The 20,954-nt window shown below is 34.2% G+C and overlaps 3 protein-coding genes and 1 pseudogene across 4 annotated transcripts; 2 read left to right on the forward strand and 2 right to left on the reverse strand.

Annotated features, from left to right (window-relative positions):
* The first annotated feature begins 4,482 nt into the window (after positions 1–4,482).
* LOC143571058 (NADH dehydrogenase [ubiquinone] iron-sulfur protein 8, mitochondrial-like) lies at positions 4,483–8,340 on the forward strand. The gene is made up of 8 exons (XM_077056577.1): positions 4,483–4,586; positions 5,612–5,708; positions 7,109–7,162; positions 7,265–7,356; positions 7,461–7,574; positions 7,659–7,726; positions 7,808–7,919; positions 7,989–8,340. Exons 1-8 carry the CDS (start codon positions 4,533–4,535, stop codon positions 8,082–8,084), a joined length of 687 nt encoding a protein of 228 aa, XP_076912692.1. The 5' UTR covers positions 4,483–4,532; the 3' UTR covers positions 8,085–8,340.
* A 4,171-nt stretch (positions 8,341–12,511) lies between these two features.
* Positions 12,512–12,772, forward strand: LOC143571059 (protein RADIALIS-like 2 pseudogene; annotated as a pseudogene).
* Positions 12,773–13,316: 544 nt separating this feature from the next.
* On the reverse strand, positions 13,317–15,063 carry LOC143571060 (uncharacterized). Its single transcript, XM_077056578.1, has 5 exons — positions 14,914–15,063; positions 14,640–14,816; positions 14,348–14,504; positions 14,156–14,251; positions 13,317–13,922 (listed from the first exon to the last, which is right to left on the reverse strand). Exons 1-5 carry the CDS (start codon positions 15,024–15,026, stop codon positions 13,794–13,796), a joined length of 672 nt encoding a protein of 223 aa, XP_076912693.1. The 5' UTR covers positions 15,027–15,063; the 3' UTR covers positions 13,317–13,793.
* A 412-nt stretch (positions 15,064–15,475) lies between these two features.
* On the reverse strand, positions 15,476–17,975 carry LOC143571061 (uncharacterized). 2 transcript variants are annotated; one of them, XM_077056579.1, is made up of 9 exons: positions 17,577–17,975; positions 17,297–17,490; positions 16,976–17,218; positions 16,785–16,905; positions 16,512–16,672; positions 16,183–16,440; positions 15,876–16,106; positions 15,714–15,779; positions 15,476–15,610 (listed from the first exon to the last, which is right to left on the reverse strand). In XM_077056579.1, exons 4-6 carry the CDS (start codon positions 16,885–16,887, stop codon positions 16,318–16,320), a joined length of 387 nt encoding a protein of 128 aa, XP_076912694.1. In that variant the 5' UTR covers positions 16,888–16,905; positions 16,976–17,218; positions 17,297–17,490; positions 17,577–17,975; the 3' UTR covers positions 15,476–15,610; positions 15,714–15,779; positions 15,876–16,106; positions 16,183–16,317. The 2 variants fall into 2 exon arrangements, 1 of the variants encoding a protein (XP_076912694.1); XR_013142039.1 differs by having other exon boundaries at positions 16,183–16,661.
* Between the last annotated feature and the right edge of the window lie 2,979 nt (positions 17,976–20,954).

The raw sequence follows: 20,954 nt of genomic DNA on the forward strand, positions 1-20,954 counted from the left end.
TAAAACCTAAAAAGCAGATGGTACACGAGTCGAGCATATATAAAACTGACACAAGCAAAGTCAGGGGGTGAAGAATCCATTAAAAATTGTTGGCTTTTTTGGCCATCCTTGCATGTTCAAAAAATATCTACACAATACAGTGTGGAGTAACAAACAAAGAAGCAGAGGGTTGCAGTGAAGAACCATACCCACCAAAAGGACCTTTGGATCACTTCAATAATCATCAAACATTTGGTTAAAGATTTAAACTTGATATTACTAAATAAAGTTTGATTATTATGATTCTGAAGAGTTAAAATACAAACAAAATAAAACGTACCTTTTATGGTAAGGATTCAAAAAACCAATGACCAGCAGTCATCAATAGCAACAATAAGTGATTAACACCTCTAAGCTGCAAATGAGATACATAAAAGAAATAAAAAAGATTCATTTTGTACTCATAATTCAGAAAAGAACAATAATTGACCAATCACAGGCTAGAAAAACCAATAAATTAAATTTTAATAATTTTAAATTATCACCTATTAATATTTGTAAATAATGATCCAAAGTTGCGATGTTATCAATAACACTCTTTACTTTCTTCGTTGTCAGCACAATCACATATGTTTTTCTAGCATATAAGCAACTCCACCTGCTATAGCTTTTAGTTACGTTATATCAAAACAATTTCCAACATTTTAATTGAAGTAAAAAAACAGTGAATTGTTTATTAGTGGCGAACGGAGTTAAGTTGATTAGTATTAGCAACAAATTGAAAGCTAATAGTGTAATCGGAACTTAAAATAAACAATAGAATTAAAATTGGATCACTACATCTTTATAGCGAAGAATCATATACCCACAGACATACCAAAAGCCAGATCAAACAAAAGATCAGATTTTACATAGTATAGATCCACTCCCAAGAAACTGTAGTTATAAATCATGATTCTCATAAATCAAGAATTAAAAGGCAAGAAAGAGTCCAAAACTGATACACTCACATCCCTTTAAAACAGGCACAACTTTCAAGGATGATGTCAACACCCCAAAGTAAATGACAAGTATTACAAATAGACAAAAATTCCTCTGTTGATTCAGTATGCATTGGTGTGATTTTAGTCTAACAAAAAACACTAAAAAAACCCCAATCATAATTTGTTGAAATTGAAATTATGAGAATTTATTAGTGTTGTGTATATTGATGTGTAGCCCTAATTAGTTGGTGGTGATCAGTGGTCCATTTCTGGATTTCAATATCCCTGCAGGTTTCTTATCTTAGAAAAGGACAGTAGATTACAAACAATTGCATATTCATAGTATTTAATGAATTTTAATGCATCAGTTTCTATTTACGTTACACGTAGTCTCGTGGAATTCTATATGTGTAAAGATTTAAATCATAGCTCTTGTTGTTATTATTACGGACACACTTATGTTTTATTATATAAAAATATGTTATGTTATTAAAGAAAAGTAGTGTAACAAAAAAGGCCAGGTCTTATTTGGTCTTCAATAATTTTCACAACATATACTTTCACAACACATTGTTGTGAATGGTTATTCCATTGCTAAACAAACATTACGAATAGGCATAGAAGATGATAAGTTTCTATTGAATTATGAATGATCAAAGATAGGAAACTAAGATTAACCAAGGACAAGTATGAAGAGGATGTGAAACTTAGAGATTACAAGGAGGAAGATCGGAAAGAAGAACTCACACTATTCACGTTCGTCATGACCTATTTGCTCTCCTTCACTTGGTTATATTTGGTGATGTTCCCTAATTCCTTTCGACCGCCTCAACTGGGCTAACTGGGCTTGGGTCGCTCACAACACACAATAAGCCCAATCAATTACTCCATACTTTTGCCTAATTAATTTGTCCATGCTTTAGCTCTTAACCTTGTACATTAGATTGAGTCACATTCCCTCGTGACTCACGATCGGTTTTCCCTTTTATGATTCATTTTCATGTCAACCATCGCGAGGTGAAACACGTTTTCCCTCTATAACTAGAAACCCTCTTATGAGTTAACTAGTTCTCTAGAGCAACATCTCATTTGTAATCTTTAGTTTCAAACAAGGCCATTTAAAGATCAAGGTGGCATAACGAATTTTGATAAAGTACATTCATATTCAAATCACATTGGAATTCAAATCCATACATAAATACTAACTATAGAAACGTATAATTACTCAATTATGTTTGACAGACTCTCGATTGTAAATGTTCTCACACCTTTATGTTAGCCTCCTTTACTCGACACTTAAAAATGTCAAATTGTTAAGACTCAAAACACATATCACAACTACATATTACATCTTACCCCAATCTATTGACACATTAGGTATTTGGTTCAAGAAAACCCATTCTTTTTAATCCTTCAACCTCTTACCTCTATCTTTATAATTAATACACATGAGTAAGGTTTGGATCCATTCCATCTATACATGGTATCAAACACTAGTTACTCATTCAAGGAGGATGAAAGCCCCAAAACCAACTAATTAGATCAATAACCCCAATTCTCTATAACTTGATTATGATAATCTCCCGTCACATTCAATGGTTTAAACATATTTAAGGGAGCATATTTAAAACAAGTATAACAATTTTTGCTCATTCAACATAGATTTACTAAACCACCCCTATCGAAACCTAAAAAAATGGAGTACAAAATAATCTATTCATCAACAATAGAGTTTACATACCCTGATAACATCATACACAAGAAACATGTCATCCTTAATAACTAATAAGTAACATGAATCCTCAAGCAGTACTCATAATCTCTTCGCTAACTACTAACTTTAAACACATCAAAGTTTAGATTTTTGTTTAGATTTTCACTTACCAAACTGGTTACTCATTCAAGGATGAAGAAAACTCCTTAATTACATTTCTAGTTTTCCTCTCGTTTCACCACCCAAGGCACATCCTCACACATATTTTTTCTTTTTATTTTTGAGGCTTTGTGGTTTACACCCTTTTAGCTAGAATTAAATTAGGCCCCTCATTACTTATATATGCTAGTTTTTACCTAAACTTTAAGGCCCGTCACTAAACAATAAAGCTAACATACGTAATATTTAATTAACCCTTAACTACATATTAATAAACAATTAAATATAAATTTCAATATAAATTAAAACCCTTCTCAATATTAAAACATTTAATATAGTTCGGAAAAAAATATTAAAACATTTAATAGTTTATACGAAAAATAGGATGCCACATACTAGACAAGCCAATCCAAGCCTGAGTTGGATTAAGTTCAAGCTCGGCTTATTTTGAATTACAACTTCATTTTTAAAGTTTGAGCTCAAACTTATTTTATTATTTTTCCAATTAATGTATATACATTTCTAATTATATTTGTATATTTTAAGAAAACCTTCACGAGCTTAAATTTGACTCGAGCTCATGTGCAACTTTTTAAACACGCCAAAGCTCGACAGTTCATTGTAAAATTAATGCATTAAAGTCCAAAATAGGTTAAATTTAAAACTTAAATGCAAACTAGGCTTGTCATTTCTAATGTGGTAGGAAGCCTGAGTTTTTTAATGGAGATCAAGGTTCGATCCTTACAGACAACACTTTGAGGAGGACATGAGTGGCTCCATGAAAGAAAACCGGATTTTTGTGATCTTCAGTTCGATTCTGAGGCGTCCGTTTTTACCACTATCGGGCCTTCAGGCGGATGAGTTTTCTCTGGAACTGTAAATAACTTGGAGGCGCTTAAGCAGGGGCGGACCCACATAGACCCGATCGGGGTCTCGGGACACCAATGTTTTTTGAAAATTACTTAGAAACGGTATATTAAATTTTGTAAGGACCCCATAAAAATTAATACTTGGAACCCATACTATTATGTTTTGGTCATGTATGTAAGATAATATATATAGCTTACATTTATGTTTTTCGGATATGAATAAAAATGAGTTAAAAGTCTATATTCTATCTAGTTTCTAATCTAGATTCTTTCTACTTACTCGTTCCCAATGACATCATATTTCCATGTTTTATTATGTTCCTCGCCTCACCTCGACCCGACCCGAATAACGACCCGAAAATTTTTGTAAACCGAAAAAATTGGGACCCTATTGGCAAAAAATCATGGGTCCGCCACTGCGGTTCCGTACGGATGAGTTGGGCAAGCTGGCGGTGGCCTTTTGTCATTGGGTCACCTTGTACGAAGTACCTAGGCAATTCTTTGTTTATTGGCCGTTCAAAAAAAATGTAAACTAGGCTCTTTAAGGCTCAACGATCCTAAACAATCTTTCCGTAATAGGCTTTATAACTAAACGAGTTTTGTTTGGATGTTTGTCTTGGCTCATTTAAAGATTTTTATGTATTCGATGTCGAGTAGCTGATGAGTGGCATGACCCGACAAACAGCCCGGTTCGCGTTCTTCTTGATCCGGAAGAAATACGCCGGTTCGTATGGGTACGTGGAAGTAAATTGCCGGTTCGTAAGGTTTATACTTTATACCGAACTGAAACGAATTAACGTTGGGGGGAGGTCATCACTATCAAATCAAATGGCGGCCATCTTAGCTCGCAAGTCCATCTCTGCTCTTCGTTACCGTCACCTCGTAAGATCCATCCTATTCTCTTTTTCTCTCTCACCAACACACCTTCTAAATATTATTATTATTATTATTAGGGCATGCTTAAGATCACACAAATTGGATTTTTTAGGGTTTAGGATTCGTTGTGTATATACTCGATAGAAGCTGCCTTTTGATTTTCATTTGTTATGTTTTCGATAGATCCAGCTATTATTGTATCTAGCTTTTCAGATTATTTGGGTTTTGTTCAATTAGTTTAGGGCTCATACAATTCCTAACCTGTTTAAGGAAAAACTACACCATGTAAATTTAAACTTTTTTTTAAATTGTAAAAATAAGTAGGCTAGGCTCTATCATTTCTCCGTCTTGGTGCACATGAAACGTAGAACTGTGATATAGACATGCGATAAGACTTGTTTTGCCAACCGGTATTTTTTTACTTAGGGGGTGTCTGGGATTCCTGATTTTACCTCTTTATGACTTATTTAAGTAATAAGTTATAAGTTACTAAGTTGTAACTTATGACTTATACACTCACAAAACCTAACTTTCCCAAACACCTTATAATCTATAATTATAAGGAGGTAAAATAAGGAATCCCATACACCCCCTTAGTTGTGTGTAATTATAGTTTTGTTCTAATTTAAGGTAGCATTTGGGATATGTTTACCAAAAATATGTTTCATTTTCTTATAGAGGGAAGATGAGTTACTTATCAAATCTGTTTTAGATGTGGGGGCTGGAGCTCTAACTTACTCTACAAAACCAATTTGATTTCCAAAATTTATGAATGCTCATTTTGTATTTGAACGTCTCAAAACTTAAAACAAATTTAAGTAGAAAATTATATGGTAATGGAATTGGGGATGCTGAATTTGTGACTTGATCTATCATCTATGTTAATATCGTCTTTCAAGGTTTACTAGCTTTAGATTCTTATAATTGATATATATATATATATATATATATTAATGTCTAAACTGAAAACCATTTCCAAGATCTTGGTTGGTTAATGTCGTGATGATATGCTTCTCCCGTCTTATTACCAGGCTGTGTCAGGACAAGCATTGCAGGGTTTTAACATCTGTGAGCCAGTGACTGGTGCACGCTCGTTCGCGACCAAACACTCTTTTTCTACTGATAAAGGTATGAGTTAGACTATAAATGTTTTTCTATTCAGTATCAGGATAACAATGCATAATTGTGGTCCTGTTGATGTTAATATCACACAAACACGACTGAGTTTTGAGGAATACTCGCGTCGACTCTTTTCTGATTTATTGAATTGAAAAGCGTATGCACATGATTATACCATAATCTCGGTATTTAAACACAATTGACTCAACCTAATTGACTCCAAATACAATTCCTACAACTAAGGAGATGATAACACAATAATAAAACAAAATGATAACAATCAAATCAAAAGACCTACTGCAACAATTTGACCCAAACACCGACTTTGACTTGACCAATTTTGACCCTTACGGAAATTAACCAGCAATAAATTGGTATGCATGTATGCTATTTTAAGACAGTTTTAAGGAATGAGAGTCTTGTATATCCTGGAGTGAAGAGATTACTTATTGGATACATGTGATAACCTACTAGATTGTGTAACGAGAAGTCAAGAACTTGGTAAATGGTACATTATTGGTAAGTTGTGTAGTTTCTTAGTTGGTGTCAACGTATCAGCATAGTTGTCAATAGCGAGAATGGCGTTCTTCATAGTGAACAAGTATTTTGCTGCTATTTGATGTATAGCGCCTTAATAGCGTGACATAGCGATGGTTAGGTTTTTTTTTTCTTTTTAATCTTTTTAGAAATATCAACAACCGAATTTTTAGGCTTTAAAATCGATTCAACAGCACCAAACTCAAACCAGTTCTACCATAAAAACTCAATTTTGTGAATGAAACTCCTATTTCTTAAAAAATGTTTAATACCTTATCGCTAAACATCAAATAGCGCCTGCTATTTCATCGCTATCGTTACGTAGTGTATAGGTAGGTCGCTGCCGCTATTGACTGCTATTCACTGTTGAACTATGCGTAACAGTAAATAAGACCAATAAAACAGGTATTTTAATACATAAGCATAGTTAGGGTAAGTAACAACTGGATCCAAGGAGCAAGTGGTTATTGTGTATCTACTTAAGTGTCTGGGAAATTTGGTGTGTCGATATTGGCTAACTTAACGGAAAACAAAAGGTTAATTGCCCCTTTTAGAGGATATAGAAACCTATAAGAAACATGGTTTTCAAAGGACAAGCTATAAACACTGGATACAAGCTCTAGTTGGTATGTGACACTCATATTTAATCATCTAACTGTTTTCTTGTAAATACCCTCCAAACTGCATAAAGAATATACATACTTTTTGAAAGAACTTTTAATTTACTCTTTTGTGACACATTGAATTAACATTGTCGTCTCTTGCATCGAGAAATCTGTCAGAATCTTGTAACTGCATGTCCCATAGAGCATAATTGTGGTCATGAATATCATTTGACTCTATTTGACCTTTTCTCTTTTGTCCAATCCCAGACGATGAAGAAAGAGAGAAACTTGCCAAGGAGATCTCAAAAGATTGGAGTTCTGGTACTTAAATACGGAATTCTTTTTTCCAACGTATTTCTTTTTATCAAGTTATATATAATTTTCTAAATTTCATACTTTTTTATTGTTGTTGATCATGTACAGTTTTTGAGCGAAGCATTAATACACTATTTCTGACTGAACTCGTTCGCGGTTTGTCTCTAACACTAAAATACTTCTTCGAACCCAAAGTTACCGTAAGTATTTGACTCTAATTATTTTACTTCCATGTCTTTATTGTCTTTTATAATTCCAAATACTTTGTAACTAAATGTAATACACAATTGATACTTTTATGCAGATTAATTACCCGTTTGAAAAGGGTCCTCTGAGCCCTCGTTTCCGAGGAGAACACGCTCTCAGACGTTATCCAACCGGAGAGGAACGTTGCATTGCCTGCAAACTGTGTGAAGCTGTAACTACTACCTTTCTGTATTTACTGTTATTTATTTCAACAATATAGTTTTTATAATCGTATCAAATATTTGTTGCATATTAGATATGCCCAGCTCAAGCCATCACTATTGAAGCCGAGGAACGTGAAGATGGGAGCCGTAGAACAACAAGGTGAAAATAATTTTGACTTCTCTCTCTCTCTCTCTCACACACACACACGCACTACTAACACATACTGTTTGAATGTGACAGGTATGATATAGACATGACAAAGTGTATCTACTGTGGATTTTGCCAAGAAGCATGTCCTGTTGATGCAATTGTTGAAGGACCAAACTTTGAGTTTGCTACCGAGACTCACGAGGTAAGCTTCAATGTTCTACATGTCTTTTGACCAATTACAGAGATCTTATCATGTGTATTATTTTTACAGGAGCTTTTATATGACAAGGAGAAGCTGCTTGAAAATGGTGACAGGTGGGAAACCGAGATAGCTGAGAATCTAAGATCGGAGAGTTTGTATCGTTAACCGGTGTTCCGCTTTCATAATCTTGTCGCTAGAATAAAGTGAAGGCGATTCTGCAAAATGTTCTGATCATGTGATGTATGAGCACGTGACAGTCAGTGTGTTGTCCTTTTGTGTTTATGTGAAGGCATGATGATGCATCGATGCTTTCAAGATAATTCCTGTATTGTGATTTAAGCAGTTTGATTGTAGAAAATTTTCTACCGTTTTTTTTGTTCATTTATAATAATATAAACGGAGCACATTTTGTTCATCATTCCATCTTTATTCATGTTTTTGTTTGAAGTTTCTGGGCAACAATTTTGCATAAATCTCAAACCCAGAACAAGCACATCTCCCCCTCCCCCCCCCCCCCCCCCCCAGTTATCAAAGGCGCATAGGCCTCGCCTGGGGCCTAGGCGCAAAATAAGTGAGGGACTAAGACAATAAAAGCGCACTTAAATAAAAAGATATAAATATATTATGTGTTAGAAAAATAATACTATTCTTCATATATAATAAACAAAGGCTATTAGTACCAAAAGCTCTTAAAGAGTAGATTCAAATGTAATTCAAAAACTTGAATAACAAACTGTTCAAAGTAAAGTACCCAAATGTTCAAAAAATAAAAACCAAAAGGTCAAAAAGTAATAAATAGTATATGTTCAAATTACTATTGTTCTTGATCCATCGGCAGTAGAGGTGTTGTCACCTTCAAGAAGCTAGGGCCTAGGAACTAGAAGTGCGGATATTGGGGCTGGCCTGGAAAATGGGCCTAGGCACAAGAGGCAAGGGCTTTTAATAACTATGCCCCCCCCCCCCTCCTTCTTTCAACACACATAGGGAGAGGCACTTTTCATTTTATCTTCAACCTAGTCTTTTATTTGATTGGATGCAACTTGTGACTAGACATGACTTTGCATACTTCTAAGGCTGATCAGAAATCGAGTTTACCCGGAAACCTGGACCGATGAATGCTCGAAACAGGACAGTATGTTGTACTGTGGTTGATCTTCGGTTCATATACTATGAACTTTTTGGGTTCAGTTTGTCCTTGAATCATAGATCGAGTGGTAGCGAAGTTCATGAAACCAGACTGAGGGAATTATAACACGAAGCAAATTTGAGGCCGAAGTCCAACAATTTAAACCTTTCAAAACTAGTAAGATGTGACAATCTATGTTTAGCTTGATATCTTGCAAACATGTTTAGAACATTGTGCCAGGTCTCTGCTGCAGTTTAGCAGATTAATAGACCTAGTATATCATTGTAAGGTTCTTGATTAACATTATAGCAGTATGAATGGATGGATTAAATTCAAACATCTTATGAATATGTGTGAAGACCTATAAAAAGCTGAGCTCACTCTTGGAGCTCATCTTAAACTTCAAAGTTAACCAATTACTCAAATTCATTGCCTATTGCATAATTAGTAAACCCAAATATATATATCAACATGTATTTGCACTAGTAGGGCATCTCCTCTTATCCTCTTTAGAAGAAAAAAGTCTTATCTATGGTTCCGCTCCTGTAATCATTCTCAAGTAGGAACACAGAACACAAATAAGGTGTCAAACTAAGCTTTAGGAGTTCTCCTAAGACTTTAAGGAGATTAATTAAGCTTATAGACATAATGAGGATGGTGTGGATCCAAAAGCCTTGTGTTTGACATGCATTTTTCCTCTTTTAATTTGTGGAGTTGATTCGTAGATTTCGGAGGCAAAATGGGCTCTTAAAATAGAAACTTATTTGTAAAAGTTCATTAGTATGATGATAATTTTTATTGTAATAAACAAAACAAAATTTCCGTAGCAGAATGATAATTTTACATAGTTAAATGAATCGTGAGTCTCTCTTAGCATTTTCTGAAAGCAAATTAATTTGTTGAGCTCTTCATAGAACATAATCTCTGATGTAAGTAATATAAATTAAAAAAATCCTATTAAACAAACTCAAAGAAAGTTTCCCAAACATGTTACGATTTGATTGCAATTTTGATGAATTTGCTGTTTGCGGTGGTAAAGTACGCCAGTGAGGACCGAGGACTAAGCATGCGGCTTTGCTTTATTCTATGGGTTCTAGACTTCTAGTCTTTGAGCCCCCATCAATGAATCAACTAATCAAGGCCTTGCACTTGTTACTTTGTTTCTAATTTAAATCTTCAGTTACATTCGATTAATGCAAATTTCAAGGAATCCTAGAAGGATAAAGCATAACTGATGAACAAATTGATCTACGGTATATAAAGGAGTAAAAAATCGTGGTCCCCGTGTGGTCGCCCACCCAACACCCCACATGCAAGGGTCGGCAGCAAGGGTCGGCCCTGCCGACTTACATTGAGGAATTTACTCTTAACATCCCTTTGATAGACTTTGAAGTCTATGGATGCTGCAAATTATAGGAAATATTTATTCACCTAACGCTGCAACAAGTGCGAATGTCTCGACATTATATATTTATATATCCCTCCCTTCCTCTTGGCAATAACCTTGTGCAACCAACATTGCTTTATTTCTTTCAACTGTTGCACTCTTATCTTTTTTGTTCGTAGAGATTAAAGTAGTGTCGATCGATAGGGTACTTAGAGGCAGCCCACCGAGAGTCTATGCTATTTTCTTTTAAACTGAACAGGGTGTTTTGCATATCATTGATCCAGATGCTGTCCTTCACTACTTCTTGAATCATCTTAGGTTCTAGTTGAGATATGAAACAAAAAAAAACATTCATTAATAGTACCCTTCCTTTTTCCAAGTCCTAGAGCGAGATCACCAAATCACCAATTGCACTATTGGTTGGAAGATCATTCATCCATAAGTTTCAAAACTCGTAGGGTTGAATACCTCTAATGAATCGTGGAGATCACTTTCAGATTGAAATATTTTGTGGGCACTCATGAGAATTCAATCGGACAATTCACTGAGAAACCAAGAACAAATATGCAGTTATGTTATGAAAACAACTAGAATTAGACCAAGCCGTTCTTATACATGTAGTTAACCATCATAACATTTTGTTAAAACTTTCTAACTCTTAGTGAAATAGGTTGCTAGTTAGCTTTTATAACTACCAACGGTCATTCACTTGAATTAGTGAAAAATCTATCGGTATAGTTACCGCTGATGACCATATATATGTTAAAGATGACCGGCTACCACTAATGACGAGTAACCATTATTGATCGATAGAATTTACTTTTGACGCCTATTTCCTATTTATATACCAAGTTGCCACTCATCAGTAGTTACTTATACCACTCATGATTACCATCCATAACTATTTACAACCAATGGTCAGGTGCCATCAACTATGCAAATCTGAAGCAAGTTCTAGTAGCATTTCAATAAAGTAACATGAAATTTTCCACCAGGGCTAGAGCCCCTTGGAACCCTATCCAAAAGGATTTCCAACTCAGATCGAATATAGTTGGCGATTAGGACCTGAAGTGATATTTCTAAGAGACAGCTATTGGTTTTTATCTTGTATAGTGTTCCGCGTGTTGGTAACTAGCTAGCGTAGGGTTATTCGATGTACATATTAATATTAACTAGTTAGAGTACCATGTATGTAACCAGGAAACACACTAGAATAAGAAAAAAGAATCTCAGTCCTTGTCCATGGATTAAGACATCTTGTGTTTGTTTTTTACATCGTTTTACTGTGTTTTTTCAGACAAATAAACTGAGATACTTACTTCAGGAGATAGAATGTTATTATGTCATACTTTTTGGCTAGTGAAAACCAATCATTGTACGGCCAAATGCACAGCTGGCTAGTTAAGAATTTTTTGACAGGACAAGGTACACCATTTAGATAAGCATGTATTATTCTTTTTTTTTTGGGTGAACAAGAAGGCTATTTATTTTTACTGAACTGGTGAGTTGTAGACTTGTAGTTATAATTAGGATGAGATATGAACCGATAAAATTATTATATTAATTAATTCTTTCACGGTATCAGCGTCAAGAACGAACATACACAACAAAAGTGCCCGTGTTGTTTTCGTGTTAAAATAATAGTCTTGATCATACTTAAGGATGGATGTTGTTTCCTTCTACTGGCATGCTTACAACTTAAGGCACTGACTTAAATTGATTTACCTAACTACATATGAGATAGTAGATCTCCATAAACCAAACCACTAGATTGTAAATGATTTTGGACTTAATATACCATATAACAATCCTTGATCCCACTTTCTTTTCCTTCTGTTTTTTTAAAGCACAAGGTACCCCGGTAACTTTTAATTAAAAAAAAAAATTAGGCCAGACGAGTTTAATAAGCCCAGCCCAATGAATCCTAACTTGGGTATGTTCTGGATCTATAAAAAGGCGCATTGGCACCTATTGTCACATATGAGATGATCTTGATATATACTTGGTCTTCTCTCTCTCCACTTTCCACCATTATTAATTTGCATAAAACTCTAGGCATTAACTTTATATGTCAAGTTTTTGAGTGCTTGCATAACATCTAGCTCAATGTCTTCGCGTGGGTCAGCTTCATGGACTGTGAAGCAGAATAAGGACTTTGAAGAGGCTTTGGCTGTGTTTGACAAAGACACCCCGGACCGCTGGCACAATGTTGCTAAGGCTGTCGGTGGGAAGACCGCAGAGGAAGTGAAGAGGCACTATGAAATTCTTGTGGAGGATGTGAAGCACATTGAGAGTGGTCAAGTTCCTTTCCCGAATTATAGGACCACTAACGACGCATGATCAAGGTAAAGTAGTAATTACGATGAGCTGGAAAACTTAACTTAGAATACTCTATACTCCATCATACATGTAACCAAGGGTATAATGACCAGATATATACCTAGCTATCACTTTCTTAATAAATACAATGCCCCCATTTTAGTTTGTTACCATGTTATAGTAGCACGTTGACTTTAGTTCATATGCATAATAGAAATATAAGTCTTAAACATAAATAATTATGTTCCGTATAAAACAAGCTAATGGCATAGCTCAAATTTTGTCATGCCTACGCTACTTAACTCCATTGTTCTTAACAATTATTGTAACATCTATAGAATTATGCAGTCGCAGACTCAGGAAAATTTTCACGAGTCAGAAGATGATCGATATCAAAATTTCATAGGGGTAGGACAGGATTTTAATATATATATATATGTCCCTAAAATTGTTTTTTACATGGTACGACTGACCCCTACACTTATAGCGTAGGCCCGCCAATGAAATTATGAGATGTTATTGATAGCTCAGTTAGTCAGCTCGAAGAATCACTAGTACAAAAATGGTAATGTTTTAGGCGGTAAAACGCTTGTTTTAGGCGGTTTATAGACCGCCCAAATAACCATCGCCCAAAAAAACGAAGAGCTATTCTAAGCGGTTCCCAAACCGCTCGAAATAGAACATGACCGCTTAAAAAAGAGGCCACGAATTAGCAAGAAATGATCGCCCAAAATGTGTATATTACCGCCCAAAATGTCATACCAATCAACCCAGGTGTGAACCGCCCAAATTGAGTGTGAACCGCCCAAATTAAAGTGACAAATGAAATAATAATATTTTATTTCAATTCATTCCAAAACTAGCATTAAATTTATATAAATTTTATAATTGTGTACACATTCAGCAAGAAGAAAAACAAAACCACACAAATTCAACAAAAGCTTGATATCAATAAAACATACATAGCTCAGAAAACGTACTTGTTCAAACACGATTACAAAACCTACTTGTTCAAACACGATTACAAAGCCTACTTGTTCAATCACGATTCTAAACTAAGCTTTATCGCCCTCATATTGTCATCAAATACGGAAATAAAGAACCGCGTCATGATATTCTCGATCAACTTGCCGATTTCCTCAGGTGTCACATTTGTTGTATCATTCCAAATCTAAAAAAAATACAAAAAAAGAAAAACGAGTATTGTAACAAAGTCAATATATCAATTAAACCCAAAACCTAATATCATCCAAACCCAAGTAATTTGAAACTTTAAGATATGTTCAAATCATCAAAAAACCAAAAGCCAAATAATATACGCGAAACTCGAATAATCAACCGTAAACCCGATTAACCAAAACAACGCTTAAATCAAAGTATATAAATATATAATAGAGTACTTACCTTGTTAGGAAAACTAAATTGCAAGCTGATAACGAACTCGAACATATTTCTTATTACCAAGTATCCGCACTCCCAAGATCCATCCTGTTGCTTACACTACATAGAATTAAAAGAGAAATTTAATTAATAAATAATCAATCAATTATATTGCAAAATACAAGATAATTAATCCATATAATATGCATAACATACCTTAATCATATTCCAAGTAAATGCACCTCCAAAAGAAGCTTCTATTGCTTTTGAAAGAGGATAATCAGTTTTGTTCTTTTCCCCCCTAACTGAAACTGAATCTAAAATCCAACATTTATGTTCCATAGGAGAAATGATAAACAACACCCAGTGCATGCTGTACAAAAGAAAGATAAAAGTCATTACAAAAATCCAACCTTTATGTTCCATATGAAAGTCAGTTTAAAAGATTTGATCATAAAATAAAGAAAATTAAATAGATTACACTAAAAGACAATAAAACATATATTACCTATGGAAAAATGGTGCAATAAAATATTTTTTGTTGTGATGAAGTTTGTAGACCTGAACTAAGTGCTCTTTAACACTTGCAAAATTTTTGTTGCACTCTTCGCCAGTTATTTTTTGGGCATTGAAAAAGGCGACTTGAATATCTCGAGTATCTTGATTTTGCAAAGTATACAAATACCTTATATCAAGAAAAATAAATAGTACAATATGTTAAAAATTCAACAGTATTTACAAAATATATATAATTGTAGATAAAAATAATAAACAAAACTTACATTTGGCACCAATGTAGCATGCTAGCATCAAGCCACCCGTTAGCTAAACACTGCAACATCGCCTCATATTCAACGTGATCATTTAGTGTACCAAACTCGGTCTCGGGGTACATCCCCTTAGGCACATTAACCTCAACGCTCAACTCGTCAGCAAAGAGTAACTAACTATTTGCAACTGGACAATTTAAAAAATATTTTTCAAATACTTCAATATTATTTACTGGATGAAAATGGTCAAATTTATAATCCCTATTCATGTAGTAACATCATTTTAAATCCATTCAATTTGAATTGGTATTTTCTCCATTACAATTATTGTGAAGAGACATATACAATCGTTAATCTTGGGCAATTTCTTTGTCAAAATGTATGTATAGCAAAAAAAGGTCCGCATTTAAAATCAGGTCAAGTTCTAATTATTCAAGTTGACTCTGTGGTAATACGATCAGCTAAGCCTTATTTGGCCACTCCAGGAGCAACTGTTCATGGACATTATGGGGAAATCCTTTATGAAGGAGATACATTAGTCACATTTATATATGAAAAATCAAGATCTGTAGTGTGTTAATCGTGATGCCAATGCTTTAATTTTATCAGGTCGCTTTGTCAAGATCTTACGTATGGCAGTTTGTATGTCTTGTTGGAGCTTTGACAACTTTGGAGCGGGAGGTTGTTTAACAAGAACTTCAGTGTAGAACTACATTATTAAAAAACATACACTACATTATTAACGAAAGATTTTCATAACTATGATACTAAAAAATATATATAACATATAACATATATAAGTTGTTGATTACCATCATATCTAGTTCTTTTGAAGCATCAGCATCATGTTGGGTGGAAAAAGATGCACCCGAAATAAACTACATTAATTAAAAAAACATATTATTAGTGCAATGGTTCTATATATATATATATAGAGAGAGAGAGAGAGAGTAAGAATTTGAGTTGTGGATTACCATATCCTCAAAATTTTCAAAGGTAGTCGAATCAGCTTGATGATAAGTTAAGTTTTGTTCATCGACTTGACCAAACAACAAAAACAAATGAACATAAATAAAAAAAATAATATCATTATCCATTGCCCATTCCCAAGTAACTCGACCTCTAACCTGTGGTATATAACATGAAACATGGTCTGCTGATTGTATCAACGGTTCGTTACAGGAAGTTGCATATGTGCTTGGAAGCTACAATTGAAGAAACATATAAGAAGCCATATTAAAAAAATAAAGAAAGAAATATGTAATTCGTATATTAAATTACCTTTATTGCAAAACGTGGCCACTGGATAAATGATCCACGGGCTTTACCTAAATTTGTAAGCTCATTGTAGCACGAAACTTTAGGGAGAGGTGTGCACTCAAAATTTAGATCGATGCTATCAACTTTGACTTTCACTTAGCCCTCGTCCATTTTTTCCTCATTTAAAGCCCTATCCACAGTAGGATACACAAGCCCTGTACCGACTATTTTTTCTTCACCGGAAGAGTAAGGGAATAACAACTCACAAGAAGTACACTCCTACAAGATGATATAGCATATATTAAACACAACATATTAACATACATAAATATAACTACAAATATAACTACCTCGATCACTGGATAATGGATATGAGATCCTCCAGACGTGTCACTCGCTCCACGAATACTAGGGCTCGAGTCCACGCCCCTAAAACTTCTTGCGGTAGGCAATTTCTTTTGACTTAGTTGCCCACCGCCTTGAAATAAGCCTCCATGAACCTTTGATGGTGCTGTAATCAAGATATTTAAAAGTAATAAATATGTATATAAGTATTAAGTAGAAAAATACAATACACACACACATATATATATATATGTGTGTGTGTGTGTGTGATGTATTACCTATTATATGAGAAGTCGTACGTGAACGCCCTCCATGCTCAGGTCCTAATAACCTAGTTAGTGGATCCTCCTTCCCAGAAAAATAGCTGCCATCTTCAATCATTTCTTTTTCAAATTCAGCCTATAGAATATATATACAACTGTTTAAATCTTACTATAATATATGTATATATATATTCATATATACTTACTAGATATTCAGACGATGTCTTCGTATTTTCTTCAAGTTTATACTCGTTAGTTATTTTGTCTCTTGTTTCTTTGCTCGCGATCCACTTTTTGAAGTGCTTGTCTTGAATATTTTGTAGACATGTATACTTTGGTAAAAGTTTAGACCATATAGATTCAACGTCCAAATTTGCAAACCCATGGCGCCCTAAGCAATTATGATTTATGTTCGCGTTCGCACTTGCCGTTGCCTTTCCACTTTTTTTCTTCACATAAAAAAACAAATAGTTATTAATTGTTATAAATATATAACATAATAATAATAATAACTAATTCACATGTACCAAAAATTCCTGGCTAGTTCTTTCGACAACGAAGTCTTCCCAATGTTCTTTTTCGAGATTTGGGTACGTGTCGAAAGGTTTTAGTTGCTTCCTTACATAGTGCGTTGTAAGATAACTTCACCAATCCGTATAATCTTTTCTTGCTTTTTAAGCATCATATGTTTAGGAGCATCACTTTTAATATTCCATGTTGTCTAAATATTTATAAAACAAAAAACTGTACATAATATAATTCATGTTTCTAATAAATTATAAAAAATAAAATAATATAATATAATACCTTGATATCCATCCATAACTCTTCCCATTTATGATTTTCAATTTTATCGCCTGGAATATGGTAAGAAAAGTCGGCCTTTAATTTCACTCCGAACCATGTAGTGAAATCGTTCGTGTTCTTCCCTACTGCTTGCATATCATTATTTAATTCAATTGTGTAATCACAGTCCTTCTTTGAAAAGGTAGCACCCTTACATTTCCTACGATGCGTCATTTTACCCACTAAACAGCAAAACAAAAAACAAATTAAGAAACAAATAAGACATGCTTACACGCAAACTAGCTAGAATATTAAACTAAACACTTAAAAGAGGAAATTAATATACTTACAAATACCGGTTTCAAGGGTTCACGGATTCATAAATTAACAGGTACTGGTTTCTACATATGCACTAAAATCATACAGCAGGGGGCACATAATGGCTCTTGAGTAAATCTCAAGAACATAATATAATCTGACATCAAGGGTCCACACCCAAACATAAAGGAGAAACCATAACCTTTCAAAGCTCAAAATTGACCAATTTTTTCACTATAAGCTCCTACACAAATCCACAACCTAAGCTTCTGAAACAACATGGAATTTCTTTCAAAATTAAAGGACAAGGGTTCTTACCTGGAGGATGAAAATTATGGGCTTCTTTAAATTAGAGTACATGTTTTGCTTTGCGATGGTGAGTTAGGGCTTTTAAAATGAAAATTGTGGCGGGTTTAGGCTTGATTTGGGTTTGTGGTTTCTGATTTAATTTGGAGGGTTCAAAGGGATGGAGTGGAATTCGAAGATGTTATGTGTGTTTTTGATAGTTCTAGAGTTTATACCTTCACCAAATAAACATATAAAATTTACTGATTAAATTTGGTGGTAACTTAATTAGGCCTTTTAGCAACATATACAAAATTTATGGCTCGTATATATATATATTAATTTCTCCTTTATATTTATAATAACTATCTATTTTCTTCTTGATCTATGGTTTTACATTTAACACAATAAAACAAAACTTGATTGACACATTATTCTTCTTATGTTATTTTGCTTTTGTAATTTATTAATTATGTTTACGATTGGATTAACATAGTGATTGAATTCGGATCGGTTCACATACATCGCCTTAACGCACAAGGTAATATATTTTTCCTGGTTCGACACGGTAATATGTAGGTTTTTTATCGTTGATGTCGACCGAATTCGTATTGGTTCGCCGCATCGTAGAAAGTTTTTATCGTTTGTCTATTCTGGCGAATTCGCATTAGTTCACAATTGCAACGAGCGTTTTTTTGTTAGCCGTAATTTTTTCGTTTTTTAGTTTTAAACATGTTAATTTGTTGTATTTAGGTGTGGATAAAGTCATATTTTTCTTTACTTTCGGTGTCGTAACCCAATACTACCAAATTTATGTCGGTTCGCCACTACAACGCACAATTTTTGTTATGTTAATTTGTTGTATTTGACTGTTAACAAACATTTTTTTGGTTTATTTCCGGTGCCGTAACCCAGCACTAATCGCATTCACCTCAACTCGCAACCGTTTCGCACGAGTTCATATGCTATATGATTGCCAATAACATCAGCCCAGCGCATTACACAACTTTAAAGGAAGCTTGCTGTTTTGTCTTCTTAAGTTTTTTTATTTGGAAGGATTTAAAATATAATTTGACACTCAGCTGGTTGCTGTTAACTTCTTTAACTCGCAAGTTCAAGTTTCTGTTGTGGCTGATAACAAGTTAATAGCTAATTATCAGTTTTATCATTGTTATAATTTTATATTTGCTTATTAAGTTATTTTTAGGGGGTGTTTGGGATTTCTTATTTTACCTCCTTATAACTTTTCATTAAGTTAATAAGTTATAAAGGTGTAACTTATGGAATTTTTCTATCACAATATAAGCAATCCCAAACACCTTATTACTTTTCAAAAAGTTAATAAGTTATAAGTTGGTAAAAATAAGCAATCCCAAACACCCCCTTAATATACTTCTTAGGCTTACTAATTTATGTTTATGATTTAGTTTCGGTAATGTTGATACATACCGAATTTGCGCCGTTTCAAAGTGTCAATGCGCAGATTTTGTTACGGTGTTGTAACCCAGTATCAACTGAATTTGTGTCAATTCGTCACCACAAGACGCGTTTTTTGTTTTGTATTTTTTAATATGTTAATTTGTTGTATTTAAGCGTTGACGAATTTGGTTTTTTTACTGACTACAACATCAGCCTGGCGCAACGCGCCAAGAGTATTACCTAGTTATCTAATATAATTAAGTAGGACACAGTCGGTGCCACAAGAGAGATTTAAGTTTTTTTTATTGTTTTTTTAGTTTTTTTGCAATTTGAGTTTTATCTATTTTTCTTTTTCCTTTATGTATATATATATTGAATAAATGAGACCCGGTGCCATAAGATCATTTTAAAGTTCTTTTATTGCTTTTTCCGATTTTGCAATTTGGTCTTTACTAGGGATGAGCACGGTACCGTACCGGTACCGAAAATACCGATCCCGAAAATCTCAAATTCTTGGTACCGGTACCGAAATATTTGGTTCGGTACCAGTATCGAGGGTAAAAAATCGGAAAATACCGGTACCGTACCGATCCCGAAACTTAAAACTTTGGTACTGATTCGGTATCGACGGTACCAAATCGGTACCGAAATCAGCACCGGTACTGGGACGGTACCGGTACCGATTTTGCTCATCCCTAGTCTTTGCTGGTTAGGTTTGTTGGGGTACCCGCACTAAATCCACGCCAATAATAATAGCGGAACTCGTATAACTTATATACATAAAAAACATCTAAAACGGTTTTTATTCAATCAGTAAAACACAGGTATTGCAACGACGACTCGGCATGAAATCTACTGGTAGCGGATATATTCAAAATGGTTCTTGGAATAAACCCAGATAATAAACTTGCCAAACCAAAGTATTTAAAATAAATAAACAAATAAAATTAAAAAAAATAACGAGCTAAAAATATTTCTTAATTCGATCCTGTTTACTTGAGCCACGTCCTCTTGAAGTGCACCTTTATTTCAAAATCCTACAATTATTTAAAAATCTAAGTTACCGACAACAATTTAAAAGATAATATAGAAATGCTAACGGTTCAATACCAAAAAAATTATATACATTTCAAACCTTGATCATCTAGTCTGGCGGTGGATCAACATATATCCCATCGTTGTGATCAGATCATAAGTATGTAGCGCCGTCAGTTGGATTATCTAATGGTTCAACACCAACTAAAAATGGTGGTAGGTCGTCAAAATGGTCGTATTCTTCCTCGTCGACAACATTATCAACACCAAGGATACGTCGTTTACCTTGCAATACAATGTGGTATCTTGGTTTAATCGGGTCATTTACAAAGAACACTTGTG

Source organism: Bidens hawaiensis, unplaced genomic scaffold (genome assembly GCF_021521415.1).
Source record: "Bidens hawaiensis isolate Kalapana, Puna unplaced genomic scaffold, B.hawaiensis_p1.1 tig00025187_1, whole genome shotgun sequence".
NCBI classification, from domain to species: domain Eukaryota; kingdom Viridiplantae; phylum Streptophyta; class Magnoliopsida; order Asterales; family Asteraceae; genus Bidens; species Bidens hawaiensis.

What these genes read in the sequence shown, in the direction of transcription:
- LOC143571060 (XM_077056578.1), bottom strand. Translation starts at nt 15,026, where the DNA reads ATGTACCCCGAGACCGAGTTTGGTACACTAAATGATCACGTTGAATAT. An exon ending in ATGCTACATTGGTGCCAAAT is followed by an intron (nt 14,817 to 14,913) that starts GTAAGTTTTGTT and finishes TCTTGATATAAG; the next exon opens with GTATTTGTATACTTTGCAAA. An exon ending in TTACTTGGAATATGATTAAG is followed by an intron (nt 14,252 to 14,347) that starts GTATGTTATGCA and finishes AATTCTATGTAG; the next exon opens with TGTAAGCAACAGGATGGATC.
- LOC143571061 (XM_077056579.1), bottom strand. Translation starts at nt 16,887, where the DNA reads ATGATTGAAGATGGCAGCTATTTTTCTGGGAAGGAGGATCCACTAACT. An exon ending in TACGACTTCTCATATAATAG is followed by an intron (nt 16,673 to 16,784) that starts GTAATACATCAC and finishes TCTTGATTACAG; the next exon opens with CACCATCAAAGGTTCATGGA. An exon ending in TCCATTATCCAGTGATCGAG is followed by an intron (nt 16,441 to 16,511) that starts GTAGTTATATTT and finishes ATCATCTTGTAG; the next exon opens with GAGTGTACTTCTTGTGAGTT.
- LOC143571058 (XM_077056577.1), top strand. Translation starts at nt 4,533, where the DNA reads ATGGCGGCCATCTTAGCTCGCAAGTCCATCTCTGCTCTTCGTTACCGT. An exon ending in CTCTTTTTCTACTGATAAAG is followed by an intron (nt 5,709 to 7,108) that starts GTATGAGTTAGA and finishes GTCCAATCCCAG; the next exon opens with ACGATGAAGAAAGAGAGAAA. An exon ending in CTCAAAAGATTGGAGTTCTG is followed by an intron (nt 7,163 to 7,264) that starts GTACTTAAATAC and finishes GATCATGTACAG; the next exon opens with TTTTTGAGCGAAGCATTAAT.